This window comes from Nanorana parkeri, unplaced genomic scaffold (assembly GCF_000935625.1).
Source record: "Nanorana parkeri isolate BGI_ZX_2015 unplaced genomic scaffold, ASM93562v1 scaffold579, whole genome shotgun sequence".
Classification (NCBI taxonomy): Eukaryota; Metazoa; Chordata; class Amphibia; order Anura; family Dicroglossidae; genus Nanorana; species Nanorana parkeri.
Window position 1 is genome coordinate 476750 of NW_017306847.1, and position 26461 is coordinate 503210.

At 41.1% G+C, this 26461-nt stretch overlaps 1 protein-coding gene across 1 annotated transcript in view; it reads left to right on the plus strand.

Annotated features, from left to right (window-relative positions):
• Window positions 1–26461, plus strand: part of STAB1 (stabilin 1) — a 145403-nt gene that overhangs the window by 75557 nt on the left and 43385 nt on the right. The window contains exons 31-44 of the mRNA XM_018562472.1: window positions 1268–1399; window positions 1941–2069; window positions 3835–3891; window positions 6401–6487; window positions 7723–7918; window positions 10601–10696; window positions 11607–11652; window positions 12492–12571; window positions 15754–15879; window positions 16771–16844; window positions 18832–18906; window positions 23152–23271; window positions 24341–24388; window positions 24488–24571. Of these exons, the coding sequence (XP_018417974.1) occupies window positions 1268–1399; window positions 1941–2069; window positions 3835–3891; window positions 6401–6487; window positions 7723–7918; window positions 10601–10696; window positions 11607–11652; window positions 12492–12571; window positions 15754–15879; window positions 16771–16844; window positions 18832–18906; window positions 23152–23271; window positions 24341–24388; window positions 24488–24571 (1350 nt within the window). The remainder of the gene's footprint in view (window positions 1–1267; window positions 1400–1940; window positions 2070–3834; window positions 3892–6400; window positions 6488–7722; window positions 7919–10600; window positions 10697–11606; window positions 11653–12491; window positions 12572–15753; window positions 15880–16770; window positions 16845–18831; window positions 18907–23151; window positions 23272–24340; window positions 24389–24487; window positions 24572–26461) is intronic.

Here is a 26461-nt window from a genome sequence, read left to right on the forward strand (position 1 = left end):
CCACTGAACTATCACTTTCTCAAACAATTCATCCCCACACAGCTACCTCCTCATGTATCACACACCCCTCCCTTTTAGATTGTAAGCCATCAGGGGCAGGGCCCTCCTTGCCATCTTGTCTTGAATTGTATTGTGATTGTAATATCTTCCTTATATTGTAAAGTGCTGTAAAGTGCTGCGCAAACTTATAAATCCTGTATAATAATAATATTAGTAAACATTTAATACAGGCTGTACCCAGGACTCAGGAATCCCAGAGCGCTATGGGATATATTTAAAAACCTTGAATGTGACATGCGCTGAAGGGGAATTTTCCTGGTGTGTTTGATCTAAAGAAGAAACTCCAGGCAAAACTTTTATTAACCCTTCCAGTGGGGCTACCTTCACACTGCAAGAGTTAACTGCCCATTTTTGTCTAGGTGCTAAAAAAAAGTTATACTCACCTTGAATCTCCGAGACGGCTTGCTCTTAAACCGATCTTTCCAGCATCTCTACCCCTCTGCTGCAGTGGTCTAAGGTCCCGTAAATCAGTACATTCTATACACTGTGTATAGACGTGAGGACACTGAGCAACATTCCAATGCTGTAGGCGGAGAGAGGCACTTAGACAAAAACTAACAGTTACCCCTTACAGTGCAGGAGTAGCCCCACTGCAAGGGTTAATAAAACTTTTGCCTGTAGTTCTTTTTAAATTACAGTGATTGCTTCACCTGCAGTGAGTATCTAGTGAATGGTACATTCATTGCTTCATAAAAATGCCCCATATAGGTTTTTTTTAATTGTTTCACAAATAAGAATTTATTACAGGATGCACCCAGAACACAGCAATTCCAAAGCATTATGAGCAGAAGTCAGGCCCAGTGCTACCGCAAGGCAAGTCAGGTGGCCGCCTGAGGGTGCTGCAGGGAGAGGGCGGAAAAAACAGGGCAAAAGTTGCTTCCTTTCAGATACTTAATCTTTGAAAATGCTGATAGTCTTCTGAAGGAAGGGGCAGTTAGGGGGATTCACTGCTCTGACTCATTCACTCTAAATTTCAGCTTGAACTACTGAGTTCTGTACACAACAGGCTTTTCAAAACAGGAGGTAAGGGGATGCTGGGAAAACACACACAGAGCCTAAAACTCATCTGCCTGGATATGAAAATGTATATTGCTGACATGCAGTATTTCCTAATTTACACTTAATATATGGTATCCATCTTTATCCCTGCATTCATGTTAAAAACACTCATATAATTGAACTGCTAAATTGAGCTTGTGTATTTTAGGATAACAGCACAATAAAGTATCACATCATTCTGGGTGAGAAGCTGATGCCTGCAGACCTAATGAATGGAATGCATAGATCTAGCATGCTGGGCTTATCTGACTGGCTGATGTTTTTCAAAAGGTACAACCAGGTACAGTACAAAAATCTATGAAAGTCAACATTCTGGCGATTTAATATTCATTAGATAATAGTTTTAGTTTTGGATAGAATAGAGAAGGGTTAAAACTCCTGCCAGTTTCTTTTTTGCTGCCTGTGTCCCATTGGAGAGATTTCCCTCCACTTCTTGTGCTGTATGTGCAACAAATAAAACTAAATATCTGTAAAATGAGGGGAAATCCTCCCCATCATAGCAAGTGTCCCCATTGGAATATGTGCCCTCTGTTTCTATTCTGGTAACAACTCACTCACTTTTTATCTTCTTGACGATGATCAGCAGGACAAATAAGTTGGGTGAAAATATCCAACAGGGGGCACAGACAGCAATAACATTTGTCAGGGGTGCTAACCCTTCTTTATCCAAATGTTAAAAAAAATTAAAAATGATATCCATCCATCATTGTGACCAGCAAAGGGAATTTGTCCCACAAGACTCACAATATTCTGCAAGTCTGACTTCTGACGTCGGTGGGACAGGTATAAACAAGTTACCGTTTTCTTCTTTATTTTTACAGACATTTGTTCATGATATTCCACTGGATGGCAACTTTTATGAAACGAAAAATGGAATGCTCATGGGAATATCTGATGTCCTAAAGGTCTTGAATAACCGTTGTGATATTTCAGTAACAATAGAGAAAAAGGTAATATAGGCCTATAATTAACTGGATCTTTAACAGGAAGGAGTCCTTTTCAGCGCATCATGCTAGGGAGAAGTCTTCAACCCTGGTTAGATTGTGAGCCACATCCTAGGATAAAAGTTGGCAGTAGGTGGCCTAAAGTGTAAAAACTAGATATTTTCAGTTGCTGAAACAATGCCACAACCTAAAAAGCTCAGATTGGGATCCCTGAGAGACTTTCAAGAAACTTCTTACTGACCAACAATGCTTGGTTTATTGAGGGTCCATCCCTGGAATCAAGCAGTGTATTGACTCTACTATCACCATTCTAGTGTGCCTCTTTTCCCTAAAATACTCATGAACAGTCCAAATATCTGCCTGTTTAGGTTGCTTCATCCTAATATTCTCATAAACCAGCTAAATACCTGGCAAGTTAAATGTATTTAGTTCTAATTAGCTGACCAAAGTTCTACCAAGTTAGGTTGCTTTAGTTCTAATGTTCCCATAAACTGGATAAATACCTGCCAAGGTAAATTGATTTCATTCTTTAGCTGTCCAAAACACCAAGATAGGTTGCTTTAGAGCTTACTTTCTGATAATCTGTCTAAATATGGTCAGGTTCACAGGAGAATACTAGTGATGGGCCGAACACACCCGAGTTCGGTTCAAGTTCGAACTTTCGAACATGGAAAAAGTTCTAACTCGAACCTCGAACTCAATGCAAGTCTATGGGACCAGAACTCTGAAAATCAAATGTCCCCATTTTCAAGGCTTATATGCAAGTTATTGGCCATAAAAAGGGTATGGGGATTCGGGTACTGACCTGGGGGATGTGCATCAATGAAAAAAACACTTTTAAAAAATAAAGTTTTTAAAGGAGCAGTGATTTTAAAATTGCTTAAAGTGACACAGTAAAAATTGAAAATTCCTTTAAATATTGTGCCTGGGGGGCAGGGATGCTGAGGGACATACCACAGCCAGAGCAGAAGGGAATAGAGGCGAGCACTCCCCACTGCAGGACTAAGGGGTCTATTCACAAAGCTGCCGAGGGCAGCCGAGTGAATGACCGATCAGAAGTGAAGTGAGCCGAACACTGTTCGGCTATTCACTTCAGGCTGGTACGGCTGATTTCAGCCATACATCGGCTGAAATCAGCCGTACATCGGCTTGCTTCGTGTGGCTTCGGATCAGCCGAACATGCTCAGCATGTTCGGCTGACCCGAAGTGCAGAAGGAGTTCGACTCAGCCGATCCAACATCTGGATCGGCTGAGCCGAACCTCCGGCAGGCTTCACACTGCTGTTCGGGCTATTCTGAAAGATCCCGAACAGCAGTGAGAGAATAGCAGAATGCCGCAGAGCGGCATTTGGCTCGGCAGTTCTGCTCGGTCCCTCAGAGGCACCAAGCAGAACATAAAAAAAGAGTGAAAAAAGTAAAAAAAAATTAATAGAAAACGATTGTGCGGAGCTAGCAGTGACAGCTGGCTCCGCCCAATAGTTTCCTATTGTCCGGCGGCTCTGCTGCTGTAAAAAAAAAAAATGTAAAAATTGAAAAAATCTCCCGGGCACTCTGGGAGCCCCCCCGCTCCCGGCCGCCAAGAAGAGAAACCCAAGGATCAGGTTATTAAGTCTGCTTTATTCTGGTTCCCTAGAGTAAAACGAGCAGTTAACCCTTGCAATGTGGGGGTAGCCCCGCTGCAAGGGTTAATTTTTGAAATACCTGGAGTTCCTCTTTAAGGACATATAAAAACATATTTTTTTCTAATCAAACATATTGATTTTGTTCTACAGATAAAATGCAGCGCCTGTGGCAAACGCATACAGTGTCCAGAAGGAACAGATCTTGAGGTGAGTGTGTCATTTAATGTCTTAACTATCAGTCAGTAAACATTGCTAAAGTAAGATTCCAGCCCAGAAGATTTTTTTCAGTTTAGGAGAAAGTGGGGAAGGGATAGAACGCTAGGTTTTAATTGCTGACTGTGCCTTGTGGAGGAGGGAGGTTTTCCTTTATTTCCTGTCTCAATGACCAAACAGGAAGTCAAGGGAAACCTCAACAAGGACACAGGCAACAATGAAAACCCTGCCCACTTTAAACATTAGGGGTACAAGATGCAATACATTTCTAACATAGGTTCCAACCTTATATTGGAGTGCTTTTATTGCATTTTTTTGCAGACTTGCTGTCCCAATGACCACAAATGAGGGGAAATATACCCAAACAGCAACAAAAATCTAACAGAGGTTCTGGGCCTTCTCCGCTCTTTTTAAATAAAAAAAATAGAAGTGTCTGGCTGGATGTTTACTGTATTACCTTAAAACATAACCTTTCATTAAAGTGACACGAAACTCAGGAGTTACATCTCAAAACTACATTCAAGTACCTTAACTATGAACAAAAATGTATCTTATTTGTGTATCACTCAGCTGTAGATCCTCAAATCATCTCTGAATTGGTGTTGACACTGTCCTTCCTTCTGGAGGGTGGCTACTGTCACTCCTGTGATGGACTACAATCTCACGTTTAGTTTACTAATTTGTATTGAGATTGTAGTCCATAACGGAAGCGAGCTTGGAGCGGTGGCTACTTTACAACACACAGGTCCCATGGGGAACAAAAGTAGCCCCCCTCCAGAAGGAAGGACAATGCCAGCATGAATTCAGAGATGATTTGAGGATCAATAGCTGAGTGATACACAAATAAGATGCATTGTTGTTAATATTTAGCCCTCATTCACACAGGAATCGGCCTGCACGTACAGATATGTGCGGTGTACATGGCCGTACCGAACAGCTCCCGGGAAGAACAGGTGCTGCGTTTGATTAGTACGCAGTCCCTGTCCTCTATGGGACTACACGCCCATACACCCCCCTACGCTCACCGTCCTGCACATCCGTGCAGGTGAGCGCACTCGTACGCTGACAGGATGAATCCTGTCTGCGTCCGAGCCAGGAAACACGCCCCCCTACGGACCTGCACTTGAGGTGAGCATAGGGGGGCGTATGGCCGCGTAGTCCCATAGACAAGGACGGGGGCTGCGTACTAATCACACGTAGCACCTGTCCTTCCCGGGAGCTGTTTTGTACGGCCCTGCACGGAGCTGTAGGTGAGGGCCAATTCCTGTGTGAATGAGGGCTTAAGGTACTTGAATGCAATTTCAGGGTTTAACTCCTGAGTTTAGTGTCACTTTAATTGTCAATGGCATTTCCTATAAAGTATATCCATTTAAAAAGCATGTTCAGACATAATAATTTCCTGTATATATAGAGTATACTGAGCACAATGTGGCAGCACAGTATGTATAAACAACATATTATAATGTGTCATGCTTTGTCACAACAAAACTTTCCCCATTGGTATGATCAACCCAGATACTTTTATATACTGCATTGGAGATCTGTGGATAGAACAGTAAGAGCCCATATTTATTTATTTATTACAGGTATCAGTTTTGGACTGTGGACTTTATTGATAAATGTTGATAACTACTCATGGCTCATGTCTGGAATACTGTAGCAGTGGACATCTATTTGGATGTAGAACAGATAATTAACCCTTTTGGGTCCAGGAGTGGTTGGGCACTTTGTTAGCATTTGGAGTTGGAGTACCACTTAATTAGAAGCTAATATCTATAACATTAATGCCTGTGTGTGCATTACAAAAACTTTTCTTCTTTGGATATTATGAAGTGCCCAAATGTGTGTGCACAACAATATTACTTAGATTTGACCACCAGAGAGGATCCAGAATGCTAGCAGCAATACTTGGACATTAGGTCCCCTTAAAATGGATCTCCAAGTAAGCAGCTACATATATATTTGCTGTTTTACCTGCCAAAGGATTTGTAATTCTTTATATTCAGTCCTATGATACACATATCCTTGCTAGTCAGTATGTTCACTCTGCTGCTTCTTGGCTTGGTATTGCTGCTTCTTAGGTCAGCTAATGCTCATAGGATAGAGATAATAATGCTGAGGTAAGTTGCTTAATCGAGACCTATGCATGTCACCAACATGGCTGTACAGTGTGGAAAATGAAGTATAAATCATTGAGAAGGTAATACAAATATATGTCAGATGCATTTCAACTGTGTATTTAACGGTCTGAATGGAGTTCTGTCTAAAATATATTTTATGAAAAGAAGATTTAAGAAAATTTCCTGTTCTACTATTTCCTGGTATTACATGGTGATATGGCCGCTGCATGATAATAATGGTTAGGATGCAGAAAGTGTGCAGTAATTTCTACCCTATGTGTGACATGCTTTATACACATATAGTGAGGATTAGCATTTTTGTGATAAAGGAACTAAAAAATGTACACTGTAGAAGGAATTAACAGTATATGTTTCCCATGCAGGAACCTCCGGGCACAGAAAAATGTCTCTACAAAAGAAGGAACAAGGAGGTTCAAGGTTGCAGATACAAATGTATCTTTACAAAAGTTGTAAGTACATTGCTTTCAGTATGAGAACTAAGTCTAAGATTGTATATTCAGCAAAATGCTTTAATTATTACAGTCACACATTACTTTGACTCACATTACTTGTAGGTTTAAGTTCAGTTTGTACCTGCAACAGGCTAGATAATGATAAAACTTTCCTACCCCTTCCTGCATGTTACATATTTTTACTGGCCATTGAAGTTGCCATCATAGTGATAGCTCGATAGGAATGCATGGAAGCAGAGCTTAGCTGCAAGCTTCATCATTACTCATAAGTCTTGGAACTCTGCCTGTCAGAGCAGCCCAGTATTCTGCCATTACAGGAAGGTTATGGTGGGTGCTGCAGATATGTACAGGTCCCTTCCCTTTACATTTGTAGCAGTTGTCCTCCCCTTCCTCCTATGGCAGAGTCTCTTTAAGTTACCAATAGACTGGCTGGATCTCATGCATGTGGGACCTATACATCTCTGCAAGCTAGCCACCTGAAAACCTGTCCTACTTGTCATTGTTATACTTAGTAGTAAGTGTTACTGGTTAGAATGCATCTCCAACTACCCTTAAAGGTCTATGAACCTTTTTGAAGTACTCATGTATTAAGACATATTTATATGTATTCATTAATTTTACACATTTACATAACACCACCATATTCTATATTCTAGAGCTTTATAACAAATACTGGACCAATCAGTCTCTGCCCCCCACAAGGATCTCTCTATCTGTGGTTTTACCTGGTTGTTGCAACTGAAACAAATTATGGTGCACAGTCCCGCTAGTGATTCTTCATGCCCTAGGATAATCAAATACCTGAATAAACTAGATGTGGGAGTGTCTGGGTGGAGTTACCCTCCAAAATGCAAATAAATCATAGAAGTCATAAGGGTGGATATTACTGGTTCCAGAGACCTACAATTCATATTTGTTAGGCGGCTGTAAAAAAAAACTCTGACACCTGGATTGTTGACCACCCATAACAAACCTTGGATTGATTACCATGTTCTCATTCACAGTTCTTCTAGATTAGTGTTTCTCAAACTGTTTTTTGTGGAGTACCATTAGGGTAAGGGTATGCCCTGAATGATCTGCAACAAAATTTCCTGTGAATTGCACTTTAATTGGAGGCAATGGGCAGCAGGCTGCTGAGACATTTACAGTTATACCTTCCTCTGACCCTATCATGGCTTAATATGGTGCTACAATACCAAATCTTTAGGTAAACACTTAATTTTTCTTTCCAGACTCCACAGTGCTGTACAGGATATTATGGACATCAGTGTATATTGTGTTCAGGAGGTCTGAACAATTCCTGCTCTAATAATGGAAAGTGCCAAGATAGCATTACGGGCACTGGAGAATGTATCTGTAAAGAGGGTTTTCATGGAACTGCGTGTGAAACCTGTGAACCTGGAAGATACGGCGCTGACTGCAAAGCAGGTGATTTTAACTATATTCATACTTTAAAAAAATACATGACAGATCTTACTTTTTATGAAGATCTTTAATAGGCGACATACTGTTTCTTTTTTCTTTTTGTGACTCTACTGAGGATATTTTCTCTTGTTTCCAGTCTAGATGACATCCAAAATATGGGGTGCATTTTTTACTGTGACAGGGTGCCGCATGGAACAATACAAATCAATGTTATTTTACTGACTTGACTAAAATACGTTTTTACTTGCATCTCCATTGCAGAATAGGGACATAAACAGCAATAAAAAAACATGAGAGGCTTTTACTCTTCCCCGCTGTATACAAAACAAAACAGTTTTTGCCATAAAAAGGCTTTAGCAAGTTGTGCACACTACTACACATGCCCGAAAAAACATCATCAAAGTACAGAGGGTGTATTTAGAACATACAGTCTTTTTGCCCTGCTGCTGTCCCCCTCTTGCACTTACTGTCAATTCCAAACTGTCCAAGGGTCCATTCACACCAAGCCTGAGTGTTAATCGCACGCTTCTGTGCGGTTAATGCATGGTACCGCGAAATGCACATACCATGCATTAACAGTGCCAGAGGTGCATTGTGTTGCCATTTATTTGAATAGCATTCCAAACGCATCTCCCACCCAAAATGTCCTCGACCATTCCACAATGTGCAGTACTGCGTTAATCGTGCGAACTATGCGATCATCCCTGGCAGGGCCACAAGGGTTATGTAATACACTGTAGTAGCCACAGCTGCTACAGTGTATCACAGTGTCATCTGGGTCCTGTACAGCCGCTGTGCTCAGCGACTTGTGCTGTTAAAACGCACCAGGTCCCCATTCAGAGGATGCCTAGTGTTTTTCTCAATGAATACTAGGCATTTTGTAATTGGATGAGGGGCAGTGACATCAGAGGCATCTTCTAAGTGGCTGCTGTGCATGAGTGAGCGACCAGCTGTGTTTTAACAGCACAGTTGCTCAGTAGACATGTGTGCCGGCAAAAAAATTGTTTACTTTTGTTTCAAATTTTTCGTTATTTCCTTTTTAGAGATTTAGGTCCAAAAGTCAGTTTGTTTCATTATTTGGATTCGTCCGAATCCAAAATTTTCATTACTTTCAGATGCAATAGATAATTACCAACAAATTTTCCATGTAGCAAATCGGCATTAGAAAAAAAAGGGACATTTTTCTTTTTAACTTTTTTGACAGTCCACAGAAACAAGAAAAAAAAAGCATGGGGTCATTATGATTGCTTTGCTCCCAAATAGTATTTGGGACTTTATGAAAGGGGGCGGCCAGATTCAGATACGCCCCCCTGCCCACAGACCCCCACAACCACCGGCCAGGATTGTGGTAAAGAGGTTCAATGCTGACTATGTTTATTTTATTTTAACGTTCTGCAACAAAAGTTCCTTCAGAGTGACATTTGGAAAGTAATTTGCATGCCTTCGAATTTCATTATCGGAAAATTTGGATACGTTCGGATTCGTAATCCTTTCATTTGGAAATTCGGATGCATCCGAATGTCCAAATTTCCGAAAATCGTAACAAAAGGAATCACACATGTCTATTGCTCAGCACAGCAGGTGTTCCTGGACTTAGCAGATGCTGTAAGCCCTCGTTCACACCTGAACGTTTTGTAGCGCGTTCTACGCTCGACGAACGCTCTACAAAACGCTCAAAAATATAAATCCCATTGTATTCAAAGGTCTCGTTCCCACCTTGGCGTATTTCCGCCTGTCCCTAACGCGCTACAAAACGGCCCACGCCTGAAAAGGTACAGGTACTACTTTGGGCCGTTTTGTTGCGCGTTTCCATTGGGATACAGCCAAGTAGCCTTCGGAAACGCGTGACGGTCGCGCAACTTTTTTACCGCGCATTGCGGTAAAAAAACGCGCGACGGTCGCGCATATGCAATACGCCTAGGTGTGAACGAGACCATGGCCCTGCCCTACGGTGGGGGTACCTCACACTGCAAAGGTTAACTGCTGGGAATCATGCAATTCCTGCATTTTACTCATAGCTCCATATCAGAACTGTCTTACGAAATGCAGGTCACCTGGTAATTATACAAAGAGGACTGGGTCAGGTCTTTGGCAAATGAGAGGAATCTAGAGAGATTTTTACATCATTCAGGGTGACAGATAAGAGGTTAAAAAAAAGACCAAATGATTCCCTTGATTTTAGGATGAGTTGACCTAATTGCAATTGTAAACAGACAATTGTGTCAGAACAAGGGCAGGAACTGTGCATGGCTAGGCCTGGGCTTTGCATTTTTCCTTTAGCCGAGTGTCCAAAGTGGTTGTCTACCAACAATCAGAACACTTGTTTCACCCCCCAGAAAGCAAACTTTCTGTAATTATAGGCAATTTGGGTCTCATGTGATATAACATAAGACCCTAATTGCCTGTAATACAGACAGTTTGCCTAACGATTTGTAATACTGGAATTGCCAAACAGTAAAATCCTTAATATTCTTAAATTTGCAAGTGTTTCTTTCTGTTTTTTTTTTACTTTAAAAGGGTTTTTGGCTCTAGCTCTGATTTTTTTTTTGAAAGTGAACATAATTTAGACTACATTATCGCCCACAATGACTGTATCCCCAAAAAAGTTACAAAATATTTAGCATATCTTGCAGATTTTTATTACATATTTTTATTATTTATACTGTATCTTTTTTTTTTTTACAGACTGTGATTGCATTCATGGAAAATGTAACGATGGACTCCATGGGGATGGATTGTGTCAGTGTGATAAAGGCTGGACTGGTTCTGTCTGTGACATAGGTACCTACTCTGCTTATACATGTGTGCTATTTGGCCCAGTGCTAAATAATCATGTAACTGTATGTAGGATATATACACAAATCACAGGCCTTTGTTAAAGAAGATTCACGCATATTCAAACTATTTCTCTTCATGCAGTTCTAAATTCTACTATGTAGCTAAAGTCAATGTGGCATAGACCCATGCAACTTCCAGGTTTCATCTCCATCTATTACTTAAAGGAGAACTATGAGATGAGTGATTTCCACTCACCTCATAGTTTTAGCCGACCTGTGACAATGAGACTGTCACAGGTCGGCTCAGTAGATCGGGAGGTGAGCGAGCACATACCGGGTTCGCTCACCTCTCAATCCTATTGCCACAAAAACTTTCATTCAAATATACTCCTCCATAACTACAAAGAATATAAATCCCCTTCATGTAAAGTAGCCATTACTCCAAGCACGCCCCCATGATGGACTACAATCTCAATACAAATTATTAAACAAAATGTGATATTGTAGTCCATCACAGGAGTAATGACTACTTTACAACACAGACAGGGACCATGGGGAACAAAAGTAAACACCCTCCAGAAGGAAGGACAGTGTCAGAATGAATTCAGAGATGAATTTAATACATTTTTAAACTCCAGAGTTTAGTGTTACTTTAAGGTGTGTTTTGTCACAATGTGTCCTATTTATGATATCCTACAGTGATCACAGACACTTTTTGAGCGTTTAAGCTACACAAGCTACACAAGCTGAGGGCTATGGGCATAGATGAGGTGGTGTGTACGTGGATAGAGAACTGGCTACGACCTCACAACTCTCATTCTTTTAGTATTTTCTTCTACTGTGTTAGATGACCCGTCTGCACTATTGGTTATGAATGTAATTTAGTTTAAAAATATACATTTTATTTTTTTTAGATATTAACAATGATTTATGCAATGGCACCTGCAGCCTCAATGCCAAGTAAGTGACACCTTTTAATGAAATAATACATTTAGACCGTATAACAGTGACCTCCCTGTGAGAAAAAATACCAATGTTATGCTCACCCAATCCTCGGAGGCGGCTGGCTGTTAGGCTAGTCCCTGGAGCCTCTCTCCCCCTCTGTACTGGCGGTCTAAGGGCCAGTGAGTCATCATGTCTAATGCAGTGTATTGGGCGTGAGGGACATTTTATCGCTGCACAGAGGATGAAACATGCTGCAGGGAGTGCTCTAACAGCCAGCCGGCTGTGAGGTTCAGGTGAGTATAACTTTGTTTTTTTACACCCTAGACAAAAAAGAGTACTTAAACCTCGCAGAGTGGAAATATCCCCACTGCAAAAAGTTAAGAACATTTTTTTCCCAGAGTTCTTTTTTAAACTTCCTTTTATATGTAGTGCAGGTAGAAAATTAAAGAATCTGATTGGTTGATATGTAGAAAGCACACAGAGAATTTTCTTTAGGACACATTATACCCAAAGTGCAATATACTTAGCTTCTATGCAATTTCCATAAATGGCTGCCCTGGAACACTGTCAGAGCATAGGGGAAACTAAAGACTGCCAATGGTGACGTGTTCTGACCATACTAGTTGCCTGGATATGATGCTGATTTTATGACTTCATTTTCTAAATCACCGGCCTGACGCTTCATTTGCTGCAAGATTATTCCAGGTCACTGGCTCAGAATGTATAGAACTTCCAAATACAGGTCAACATTGGCAGCCTTCAGATTTCCTTAAGATAACTCATTTTGTTTTCACCAGATTTTATGTTTAATTACATTGAGAGGAACAGATTCTTTACAGTTTCATTCTTTTCAGTTGTATTCCAGGACCTAAAAACACCACCGGAAAATGCTTCTGCCTTGCAGGATATACAGGAAATGGCACACATTGTACAGGTATGGGATGGATGTATGGGCCTCTGTCCTATATGTTACTGTAGTTGAAACAACACTTTTATTAATATCAGCATAATGTGTTGCTATGATTTCAAATTGTGTACACATTCTTTAGAATGCATCTTGTTGTAACTGAGCCCTCATCTGGGCAAATTCCTCTTGCATGTGAGAGGGAAACGCAGCAGTAGAGAAGTGCAGTCCCTGCAGCCTTCAATCTAAGTGGTAACTTTGGTCATTTGTGTTGTTTGAAAACACCATAATATAAGCTGGAATTCCCTGGTAACATATGTGTTGCATGTTGCATGAAAGAATTGGAACTATGCTCTTTTTTTACATAGGTAGAGAATAGTACAGAGGAGAAACATACACTATATTACCAAAAGTATTGGGACACTCCTCCACATCATTGGATTCAGGTGTTCCGTGAAATTCCTTGCGACTAAATATTCCATGGTCAACTGTTAGGGGTATTATAACAAATATAACAGTTAATATATAATATAACAGTTATAACTTAAAACTTACAGTCAAATGGCTGAAAATAGAGTGCCTTAGGCTGGTGTTAAAGGGCAGCTAGACCCTAAAACACAAATATAATATATTGCAGCTTTTCTTTTTCCTGGCTAAGTACATCTTAAGCTATTGCAGAAAATAACAATTGATCTTTCCAGAAATGCAATGTTCTTTATAATGGGCTTTAGGTAGACAATATGGTGTCACCATTATCCATTTACATGGGGGCTCTCCAGAGTTCCCGCTTTTGACAGGGTGAAACAGCAAGACTACGTCAGAGGCAGCTGTTACTTTACAGACACATCCGAAGGCACATATGCTTTGTATATGTTACAGATAGTTTTTCTCCCTGGAAAGACCCATGTCAACACTTACACATGATTCCTAAGACATCTTCTTAGCAGGGGTAATAGCCCTGTTTCCCTGCCCTTCTCACAGAGAGCAATATGACACCCCACGCCATCTTCGACGGGGACGTATGACGTATGACCTAGCACTGCGTGCACTCAAATCTTGTCTGTCTGCTAGCGCTAGCCCATGATGGAGAGACCTCCTCTGCTCACCTTACCTTATGTTACCCTTGCAACAATTCTAGTGCATGTCACTGGTTGCCAGGCACTGTTTAGGTGATACTTCAACTTAAAGGGCTTTTACCCCCTAAATCACTTCATATGAGCTGCAAAGACAGCATAAACAGTGCTATCCTTCATTTGTAAACTGCTAGTTCTATCAACCACCATGTGAGACGAATAAAGCGAGGCATGTTTGAAGTCTAGCCTATGTGGCAACCATGGCTCCCTCCATGGATACGATGGAGAAGTGAGAGTCGACATGGACAGATAGAAAGTGTGCTAGAGCCTTAAGAAAAGAAAAAAATGCTTCCACCTTATCTGAGGACTGGTAAGCTGCAATTTATTGAATATTTTGTTTTGGTTTAGATACACTTTAAATTTTTGTGAGTTGGGCCTAATGTGAGGGTTTGTACAAACATTTAAAGAAGAACTATGAGGTGAGTGATTTTCACTCAACCTCATAGTTCTAGCCAACGTGTGACAATGAAACTGTCACACTTTGGTTCAATAGATCGGGAAGTGATCGAACACATACCGTCATTCGCTCACTTCTCGATCCTGTCCCTGCAGAGAGCCGTGACTGTCACTCACGGCTCCCTGCAGGGATTCCCCCCATCCCCTGTCCGACCCTCCAGCGCTGACTGGCGGAACGGACAGGGGAGGGGGCGGGTACAGCTGGCTCTGCCTCAGCTGTCAATCACGCAGCTGGGTGGATCTTGACAGTAATGTCGGGATCCGTCCCGGCTGCGGCGGTCTCAGTATATTACGAGCTGTAGCTCGCTATATACTGAGCGTTGGGTCACATGAGGACGCTAGTTTATGTCCTCCCGTGACACAGAGGAGAACTAAGGGGAAAAACACTTACCCCATAGTTCTCCTTTAACATTAGAGAATCTGAATGACTGGGGACAAGTACATATAGGTGAGGGGGCTTAACAATAGCCAGGTAAAAATTAGAGTATTTTTCATATCAAAGCTTTTAGTGTATTACTAGAGATGACGAAAATCAATTTTTTATGATTAAAAAAACCTTGCTAGCCTGTCTTTTCTGAATATGAGTGATATCCGTGCTCTCCGAGTGGAGAATAGAGCAAGCTCTTGCAGGCAACCATAATTGTATTATTATTATAATACAGGATTTATATAGCGCCAACAGTTTGCCGAATGCTGTACAAATTAAAGGGGAACAGTACAGTTATGATGCAATTCAAGACACGAGGGTTAGGGGGGTCATGCCCGTGAGAGTTTACAATCAAAAAGAGTTGTGCTGATCATAATGAATTTACATGGGAGACAGCAATACCCTGGAAAAAAAGCCCCAATACTGTGATACTTTAATTGTAAAGAGCACCTAAACCCATTTTAGACTTTTTATGTTCTATAAAACTGGTTTTGGTTATACGTATCGCTAAAGAGTACTTCCAATTTTGCAGCCAAATTGGAATAACGCCTATTTTATATTTGCTACACGTTTCTCATTCACACAGCATAACTTTTTTTTAAATGCTGTTTACACAAAAAAGTTTAATTCGGATAGAAAAGTTGTTCTCTTTTCTGGATTTCTCTCAGGTATGCAAGGGTTGTGCTGGGTGTGCCTTGGCTCACCCTAATCACCGCAAGCGGAACATCAAAGCCACAGAGGTGGCCGCTGTGTTTTTAGTCACTGAGCTGGCGGAGACATCACGAAGATCTCTCTCTGAGACTGGCTCAGCAATACAGAGCACAGCAGCCCTTGCCAATTACATACACCTCACACAAAAGCCATGGTCTGTGTATGTACAGTATGATACATATATTGTGTGTGTGTGTATATATATATATACAGGCATGTGTGTGTCTGTACTTTTGTGCACACACCTATAAACATAATTTGTTCACAAAGGATGGCTTGGACTATCCGCCAGGGGGTTACAAGAGCAATGGTCTATGGTGTGCCAGTCACCAAGTTCAAATTAGAGAGAGAACATGTATATAGAGAAGTTTAGTGTTTAAGATCAAAAGCATCTGTCTATACAATACAATGATGTGTAAAAACTGCAAGAGTTATACAAGTTGTACAATGACTGTTTCTCATTGTGATCATTTTATACTATTCAGAGATTGATGTCTGCGCTGCTAACAATGGTGGATGTTCTGTTTATGCAAATTGCACTAAGGCTCCATTAGGACAAGCACGCTGCACCTGCATTGATGGCTACAGTGGAGATGGAATCATCTGTTTTGGTGAGGATTAATGTCTATTAATCTATTCTAAAGATCTATTCAAAATAGAAAGGTCAAAATTGCCTTCCTAAATGTTGATTTACCAGTCTGTAGACCAGATGGAAATACATTAGTTGCTGTTCTCTCTCCTGCAAGTCTAGTATTTATTCAGTATATCAGCTTCTGTTTAACAACTTGCTGAATTGAGAAAACCCAGGAGAGGCCACCAAGATTGCGCACATAAGGAAAACAGGAAACTGAAAGAAGTTCTCAAACACAGAGGAACCCTGAAAAGGCAGTGAGGGTCTAGCTTTTACACCTAAAAATCTTCTAAAACTAGATGGCTCTACTTCAAAGCAGATCTCCAGGAATTTTAAAAGTTAACACTTACAGTGGAGGTACGCCTGCACTGTAAGGGTTAACTGCTCATTTTTTCTAGGGAGCAAAAATAAAGAGATACTCACCCAAACTGAGACTGATCCCAGCAGCCTCTTCTCCCCCGGGCTCCAGCTGCGGTATGTCTCTCTGCATCTTCAAGTCTAATAAAGTGTATTAGCCGTGCTGACTTACAGGACCTTAGACTGCCGGAGCCCAGATTCCACATATACAACAATTTGTTGTGGACAATACAGACACTTTTGTTTGAAATATTTAATTTACTTTATTTTCAGTGGAATATCACCAGAAAAATGTTTATGGAATATGTTTCATATACTTGTCTTGCTACTACATGTATAGTCATCCTATGTTGCTGCAGGTGCATGGATGAGGATGCTTGTGTGCTAACAGGCATCACAGTAGGGGCCCTGATTGATCATTTCCTATTCTGTGAAACTGTTTTTACCCATAGAGGAAGTGAGGGAAAATCTTGATTTTGTATCCATCTATATGTATTTTTTGATTTCTGAACAGAGATTGATGCATGTTTGGAAAATAATGGTGGTTGTCATCCAAAAGCAGAATGCACAAAAACTGGACCAAACAAAGTGAGTTACATTTTTTTATTTGTTTTCTTTTTATTGTTTCGAGTATGAGATATACAGAAAAAATGTATACTGTTCACAGTCAGAAAACCAGACCACTGTACGTTTATATCAAGGATCAAAGAACAGGAGTATGTTAGGATGGGGTTGGCATGCATACAGGACACACTTTGGAGAATGGTAAAGGGTGGTAGGGGAGGGATAGATAGCCCAGTGAGAAAAATTATACATTTTATGATTAATAGGAATTCCATCATGGTCTAGTTTAGCTGAGCTGAGATGAGAGAGGCCAGTAGGGTTAACAAGAGCATGTGGATAGGAGATTTCATTATAGTATTTCCAGGGAATGTTCATGGCTCAGTTTGCATTATTATCCAGGTCCAGGGTAGAATGGGTGGGAGGCCTGAAACACATGTGGAAAACATAAGTAGGGGAATGTTTGTATTCGAGCCAACCAGCCCACCTTTGGTAATATTTGTCAAAAAAGTGTCGTTATAACTGTATAAGCGCTCTTATATATGGGGAATGTGGTCGATTTTACGAAACCACTTAGAGATCAATGGGCGTTTGTCCATTCTCCAAAGTCTAGTATTCGTTCTTTGGCAACATTGAGGAGTTGTGGGACCAGAGTTTTTGTAGTGTTGAGTAGAGAAAGAGAGAGTACAGGCATATAAAAGGCAACACCAGTGGTTTCTAAAATATGATGATGCCACTGATCAAGTAGGTAAAGGGATTTCCATCTAGTATGTCTGTATATTCAGGCAGTACCACCAAATGTGTGGATTGACATCCTCTCCAACAATTGGCTGGTACTGATGGACTGATTCAGTAGACTCTAAATGGAACATATTACCACAAGAGCATATAGTTCATTTCTGTTGTCTTAGATCTAGGGAGGAGGCATGAGATAGTTTCAGTATTTTCTTCCTTTCTTTATCAGATAGTGTAGTATAAGTCTTTTCCCCATTTATTGAGGCCCATAAGAGGTATGAGAAATCGGTAAATATATGAAACACAGTGTGTAGGGGCATCTTGAGAGTGCAGAAGGAGCACAAGTGGGTGGAGGTTTTTCCAAAATGAGTTATATTAACTATGAAATTAACTACAGCAGTTCCTTTATTTGCCAATGTTTATAGAAAGCAATGAATATGAAATATTCCACTCCTAACAAATCACTGGTACATAATCTGTGAACATAAACTCTGCTTTAGCCTGTTCTCCAAGAGTCAGTTATTCCACTATTGGGTGCCACCATCTTATCTCTGCTGCAAGATAGAAAAGGTAAAGTCAGGCTGTCAGTCACAGCCCCCCATGATATCGATAACCTGGCCCTTTCTATGGCGTTACATGTCACTGCCCTCTGCAGACATCAGTGGCCAGAGAGAGTGGTTGGAGATGAAATTTAGGGCTTAGTTGAATTTTGACAAGTCAGAATATAACAGCAACAGGGCTGTTTGCCAGTTTGGATAGGTTGCCCTTTTTTGGGAGGTGCTGCAATTGAAACCACTAATGAGGTAGATTATTATTTAATGTAGTGAGGCCTCTGCATACGGTAGGTAAGTGCTGATGAATATATATACTCTTTAAGACAGTATCGTCTTTCAGCACAAAAGTGGATGTTCATATTATAATCAATAGAAAAAACATAGAGGAATGTATTTGTAGGGGAATTTAGCCCTATGACTTCAGCATAAAGGTATTGTATTTCTTATGGGGACCAAACTGAACATGTTTGCTCATGGCTTTAGGCTGAGAACTGGAGGACACTTAAATTCTTCTGAGCCTGGCAAATATGCAGCATGTACAGTAGAGTAAAATGTATTCCAGGCCTGGCATTGTTTGCTGATACTCCTTACTCAAATATGGAGGTTGTTCAAAGTATAGACAAGTCTTCCAGTATTTATGAAAGGCCTATGTATAAAGATGGTGTATAATACACATATGGCAGCTTTTTCTGTTTTGATCATTGAAACTCTTTCTCTTTTTGCAGGTTGCTTGCAACTGTCTTCCAGGGTACAAAGGAAATGGTACACAGTCCTGCCAAGAAATCAACATTTGCGATGAGGTTCTCTATTATTTTATGATATAAAATAATTCTTCTTTTATCTATAAGCTCCAGTAAACTTAGTGTCACTCCTACGTCTTCTATTTGGCCTAGGGATGGGAGGGGGGCCACGTCAGAAAGGCTGTTGAGGCAAAGTAAACATTGAAAACCTGTGTGCATGTGAAGATAAAGCAGATCCAGTAGTGTATCATTAAGGGCCCCATAACACTATAGCATTGCCTAAGCACACATTACCGTGCCTTTACTGCATCCAATTGCACAGTACTGTGCACTAGGTGTCTTCTATTGACATTCATTTAAATGGCACCACAACACACCTCTGGGTAGCTGTGTGCTGCAGGAACCGCAATACTCTGTTACGTTGCAGTGCAGTGAAAATAAGTAGTGCATGCACTACTTGGTTTGTTTGGCTTTTTTTGCTAGGTGCACTGTGCAGTAGAGTGCACTAAACACTTGAAAGTGTGTGCTTAGTGCAATGCTATAGTGTGAACGGGCCCTAAGGGTTGGAGAGGTCAAGACTGACCATGACCAACTCTAGAGAGCATTTGTTTAGCTGTCTTATCAGTGTACATTTATTGTCCTCAGTATTTCTGCTACAGCCCATCCACTCTGAAATTAATCCTGTTTGCCTAATGCAGTGCACCTGAGGCTGTAAAAAAATCTGTGTCTCCCTATTTAAATAATACAAACGCAAAGATATTCCCAGCACACCTGCCAGCTAGCCTGCAACAAAACAAATTACCCCGCCAACAGTATGTGTTAAATAGTTTTAGTTGCACAAACCTTTGGCCAAAAATATGTAGAAGCCACACTGCCCCGTCAATGCACCTCTGTGAAGTGTGGTCTTAACTCTATGTATAGGAGTCTCCATGTGGGAGCATATTAATGCAGTCGATAAATTAAATGCAGGTGTACCTGGAGGTGGCCTACTCCGCCTCAAAAGGTGCAGGGATGCAATGGAGGCCCAGCAATCCAAAATGCATGCTGGGACCGCCAGTGCATCCCCACATCTAAAATAGTCAAACTAGAAAGAAAAGGTCTCCCTATTAAAAACCTGACAAGACAACTGAGGTTTATAGTTCTGTAGAAATACAGTTTAAAGAAGTTTTATATTAGGGTTGCAATGTAAATGTTTGACGGCACACTAACAATTATGTAATCAGATAAAATATCCTGAAGTTTATTATAGCTGTTACTACTAGTGATGAACCTGGACTACAGTAGTTGGTCTGAGTTTGCCCAAACCCGCTCAAAACTGTGACCTTCACCCCCCTCCCAGCCCATTCAGTTGTGGCAGGCACATTCCCTACTCTGCAGCTATACGTCACAAAGGGACGGTGAATGCCCCCTCTGAAACTTCTGCCATGGACTGCGCCAGGAGGGGAGTAGTGGTCATAATTTTGAGTGGACTTGGGCAAACTCAGGTGATCAGAGTTCGCACCAAGCCCAGGCTCATTACAAGGTACTATAACTCTTCTCTATTGCCCCCTTTTCCCTGACAATCTATATCCACAGCACTGGCCCTTGTAGTGTACTGACTATATTGACAGTTTCCCTGCTACTTGTCTTGATTTAGGCTATGTTATGTTAAGATCAACGACAGTATTATCACAGTTGACACTGTCAGGTGCCACAAAGAGAGTCACTGGGAGGTGTGACAGCAGAAGTCTCAAATCCCACTACTGCCGTTAGAATATGACATATCACACTCTCAGCCTCACCCTGTGCAGAGGTTTTTAAGCAGCCAGACAACAATCTAAGCACCAGTAGACTGAAAGTGGTTGTCCATTGGGTCGGGTTGGGTCGGGAAGCAATTTGGGCACTGCCTGATTGGTCTTACGGGCCAATAAGCGTGTGCCTTCCCACCGTGCTCCCTGCCTCCGCTGCCCCTCCTGCATGCCCAGGACCAGCATCGTGGGTGGCGGAGAGAACAACAGACTTTCGTTTGTTGATCTCCTCCCCGCTGAATGAAACCAGAAGCAATGATGATTTTATCACTTCCGGTTTCTGAGCTGACAGAGCTAGAGAGGCCTGGGGAAAAAGCTGATCAAACACTATATATGCTTTATCAGCTTTAGTGAACTGCAAAGAGCAACTGTCATCTCTAAAGTGCTATAAGATTGGGGGCTTGTGAGTCCCCCTATGTGATAGCAGTGAAGTTAAGTAGAAAAAAGAAGTTACATATAAAAACACAATTTTTTTAAATACCCCATCCCCACGTACATGTACATACTAACGCAAAGACATGTGGGGTGCTCCTATGTATGAAAACAATAATTGCGCCACACATGTTTGGTATCGCCAGGTACTTCAGTGTAAGAGCAATAATTCTAGGGCCAATATTTACAGTTACATCTAAACTGATGACCTGTACAGGCTTTTAAATTGTAGCATATGACCAATTTGGGGTACCATAGATTTTTGCCGTTTCACACGCACACAAATTAAGTTTGGCATGTTGGGTATCTATTTACGTGGCACAACCTAATTTTTTAAATTTTACACAAAATGAGTATTTATATTGTGCTTTTGTGTAAAAAAATGTTTTAATGGAATGTTGTGTTGTGCGAATATCATGCAACAACATTTTATTTTTCAGAAAATAAAACATTTAAAAACAACATTTAAACCTTCCATTTGTTTTTGCATATATCTACTGCTAGCAAGCAGTAGGTATATGCAAAAAAAAAATGTTTTAAATGATTAAAAAAAGGTATTAAAGGAGAACTATGGGGTCAGTGTTTTTCCCCATAGTTCTCCTAAGGGTAACGGGAGGACACAAACTAGCGTCCTCCCGTCACCCAAAGCTCAGTATACCGCGAGCTGTAGCGATATACGGAGACGCCACAGCCGGGACGGATCCCGACATTACTGTCTGGATTAGGGTTGCCACCTTTTCTTCAGGCCAAACCCGAACACTATAGCGTGTCACGGCGATTTGTTTGTACAGTATACACTATGCATGTATTTTGTAAATAAATGACATTGGAGTTAAAAAGGAGAGACACAGGAGAGGGAGAGTCGAGGGACGGGAGACAGCGCCACCCGGTGTCCGCCGCAAGTCATGCTAGTATGCGGCATTGTACCGTTTGAATGATGTGCCCGGGCGGGAGGTGAGCACAGACCCGGGCACATGATTGCAAACCTGTACTGCCCGGGTGAAACCCGGACGGGTGGCAACCCTAGTCTGGATCCACCCAGCTGCGTGAGTGACAGCTGGCTCTGCCTATCTAGAGCACTGGAGGTGCGTACAGGGGAGGGGGGGAATCCCTGCAGGGAGCCGTGAGTGACAGTCACGGCTCTCTGCAGGGACAGGATGGAGAAGTGAGCGAGCAACGGCATGTGTTCGCTCACTTCCCGATCTATTGAGCCGACCTGTGACAGTTTCATTGTCAGGTCGGCTAAAACTATAAGGCTAAGTGATTTTCACTCGCCTCATAGTTCTCCTTTCACTTAACTGTGTCTTTGCCGTGCGCTCCTGTGCGCAGATCTGAAGATTCTCAAGCGGCCGCGAAGGATCAAAGAGCAGGCACTTGTGCAATACAGATCTTCAGCCGGGGAAGAACCGTGTACGTCAATGCACTCAGCCCAGAAGCGTGCACCTGCACAGACTCCGTGGGACACAGAAGACACAACAGTCAGCGCTGGATCAGAGACCGGTACCAGCGCTGGGAGGACTACTGGAGAGAAGATGATCGGATCAAGAGGCATCACTTAAGGTATGTCCCTACAGCAGGATTGGGAGGGATAGCCTTTAATGTCACTTTAACACTCAGAAAGAAGTCAAATGCAGCATGTTTACAGAGGAGAAAAGGTTTGCATTTGAACTGCTGTGACTTCTGTTATACTTTTCACTTTCCTCTGAACTCCTTCTGACTTGCTTTTGCATTGACTTCTATGAGGGGAAACAATTTAAATGCAGTAGAATAGGACATGCAGAGGGGAAATTATCAAAACTGGAGCAGTTATGCTTGGAAACCAGTCAGCTTCTCTGTTTCATTTTCAACTCTTAACTAAACAAATTAAAGAGAGAAGCTGATTGGTTGCCATGGGCGACTGCTCCAGATTCTGTCTGCTCCCGTTTTGATAAATCCACCCATAGTGTTTATCCAAAGCATTCGCATGGTGATCAAATCCTTCCAAACATCAGTAATACAGGACAGAAACAAAGAACTAACTCTTTTGTTGATAGGCCTTGAGCCCTATTCAATTTTTATTGCTCATCCATTTCTCATTTTCTTCTAGGACAATGGAGGTTGCAGCCCATATGCAATATGCATACGGTTAGGGAGAGCAAATCGTTATTGCATCTGTAAACGAGGATTTCTTGGAGATGGAATGAATTGCACAGGAAATATTGCTGAGGTTCTAACTTTTAACTTGTTTAAGGCAAAATGAGTCGAATATAAAGACATAATTTATAGCTGAACTTTAGGCAAAGGGCTAAATACATACAGGTGAAACTCAAATAATTAGAATATCGTGCAAAGTTCATTTATTTCACTAATGCAACTTAAAAGGTGAAACTAATATATGAGATAGACTCATTACATGCAAAGCAAGATAATTCAAGCCGTGATTTGTCATAATTGTGATGATTATGGCTTACAGCTCATGAAAACCCCAAGAACCCCAAATCCACAACCTCAAAAAAGTAGATTATTACATGCAATCAATAAAACAAGGATTGTACATAGAACAATATCGGACCTCTGAAAAGTACAAGCATGCATATGTACTCAGTACTTGGTTTGGGCCCCTTTTGCAGCACTTACTGCAATTACTTTTGCACGATATTCTAATTATTCAAGTTTCACCTGTAGGTGAAATAGATATGGGTGAACTTTCTTATCTGCCAATGCATTTGTAATTCAGTTTAGCCATCTTTGTGATTCACACACCTCTGCCAGACAGCAAAGCCAGAAGTGTGACACCAATTTTGCTGATACATTCGTAACACCTCAGTGTCTGCTGAATGGGCAATGAAGGAGCAGCAACACACTAACAAGTCAGCTCTCTCATGTTGTCACGTGTACATGCAGCAGTGCCTGATTGATATCAATTCCTGACCCTGCCTCTCCTCATGAGAGGATTACAGGAAGCTGATATAAAACGGATTCAGGTACTTACACTAGTGTATAAAAATGCATTTAGCTTTAAGTGTTAAAACTGCATTAAATTGTGTTTTTTAAAGTGTATCTGCCTAAAGTTCAGCTTTATTACAAAAAGACTTGTGTAGCAATTATATACAGCATGTTATGATTTTAACAAAGATGGGGTTATGATTAAGTTACAGTATGATCAGTGTGTTGGTGTATCATTTTTTTAACAGTTTAGCCAGAAAAAATGTACTGCACGCCATTTCTCCACAGATCAAAGGTAGATAGTTAGTATGATATTGAAAATTATTATTAAAAGTTGTTTAACTTTGCAGACGCTACAGTACAATAAAGATGCATACCGCTTTAATTGGTTAAATGAGGTGAGTAGTACTGTTTTGGGTATACTGTAGTTATTAGATAGTATAAGAACAAGAGGAATATATTGTAACCCATGCTCTGCCATATTATTTTGATTACAGAGGTACAACATTAAAGCTTTATCAGGAGAGGGGCCTTTCACAGTATTTGTCCCATTGAAAGAGGCTATTGAAAACAGCAGCACGGTAATTATTTCTGTTTAGTATTAATTGTACTTCACGTTGACCTAAAAAAAAAAGCTAAATAACCAACTTTGTATGATGATGCTGAGTTTATAGTGTTTAGTCCCCAGAAAGTTCTAATGCTAGCTACATATGTGTTAGTCCTGCCACTTGGCATGAATGTAAATGTTGAAGCAGGCCTACCATCACATAAATGTTTCAATCATGGATGGTAAGTAATGTGTAAATTAGACAACTACAAGTATGTATTACCCACACAAAGAGATTACAGCACTCCACTTAATAATGCTTCATCTCTCACCCGAAGGCTGCCTCCATGTTTGTTTAGGCTTCATCTAAGAACAACATCTACTTCTGGGACCAAGATGCAGGCTCAGAGATGACAGTCATGTTACTCCTTGCCTGTGTGGCAGCCTGTATGTGTATATGTTTATATACACCGATCAGCCATAACATTATGACCACTGAGAAGTAAAGTGAATAACATTGATTATAATGTTACAATCGGAGGACTAGTGGAGTCCATGCCTGGACCGGACAGGGCTGTTCTGGTAGCAAAAGGGGGACCTACTCAATATTAGGCGGGTGGTCATAATGATATGGCTGATTGGTGTATGTGCTGTGTACATTTATATATATATATATATATATATATACATACATACATACATACATACATACATACCCCTCTAATAAGCCAGTATAGAAATCCACCACCAATCTCACACAGCTCACTGCTTCTTACTCTCATGCTATGACCAGCCATGTCAAGATCCATCACAGGCTAGAAAGAAAATCCTGCTGCTGCTGCCTTGAAAAGATTGGTCATTGATGAGGAAAGACTAAAAAAAATGCTTCCTGCTATCTGCAGCAGACTAAGATTACAACATACTAGACGAGGGCTACTCTTAAAGAAGAACTCCGGGTATACCCCTGCACTGTAAGCGTTAACTGCTCATTGTGGTTTAGGGTCCAAAATGAAAAATATACAGTCGCCTGATTCTAAGGCCCGCGGCATTGACCACTCCCCTCTCTCCTCCTCCACTTCAGCTGCCCATCCAAGTCTTAATGTCCAATGCAAGTCAACGGACGTGATGAAATCACAGATCCTTAGAACACCAGAACCCAGGGGGAGAAGAGCCTGGGGGGACTGGTCTAGCCAGGTGGGACCAAGGTTCGGCCAAGTTTATCTTTTTTTTAAGAACCTAGACCAAGATGAGCAGCTAACCCTCGCACTGCAGGGGTAGCCCCACTGTAAGGGTTAATTTTTATTATGCCTTCTTTAAACAGAATTTGAGACACTGCCCAAGCAATGCTTTGCCTGAATGTGATAAACTGCTTCATAGAGATACAAGATATAATCACTTAATATAAAATCCAGACCTCAGGTTGAAGGCTTGTATTGCACAAGCTTAAGGCAGCTACACAGACATCTATATACCACACATAAATGAACTAATGGACAGACAGGCAGCTTATAGAGGTCTGTGCAGATACCTCACTCTTGTGTAGTATAGGGTCTAGTCAGCTCATGGAAGGCCTTTTAAGGAAAGCCAGAGCACTGCAGGCCTGGCAGATTTCACAACACAAGCATTCTTGGCAATAAAGAAACACCAACCCTGCAGTAAATGTGTCTATTTTATTGAAGTTCACCCCAGAATTACAAGACTGGGACAGGTTCTGAGCCACATCTCTATTTTTATCTGCTCCTGTTTTTATGGGTGCCTTATTTGTGCAGACTGTTTAAAGTGTATATCACTTTTGCAGCCAAATTGGGATACTTTAAGACCTATTTTATAGTTGTTACATGTTGCCATTCACATAGCATTACTTAAAAAATATATAATTGCTGCTTACATTTTGCGTGTACTTTTCTGCATTACTTTTTTCTAA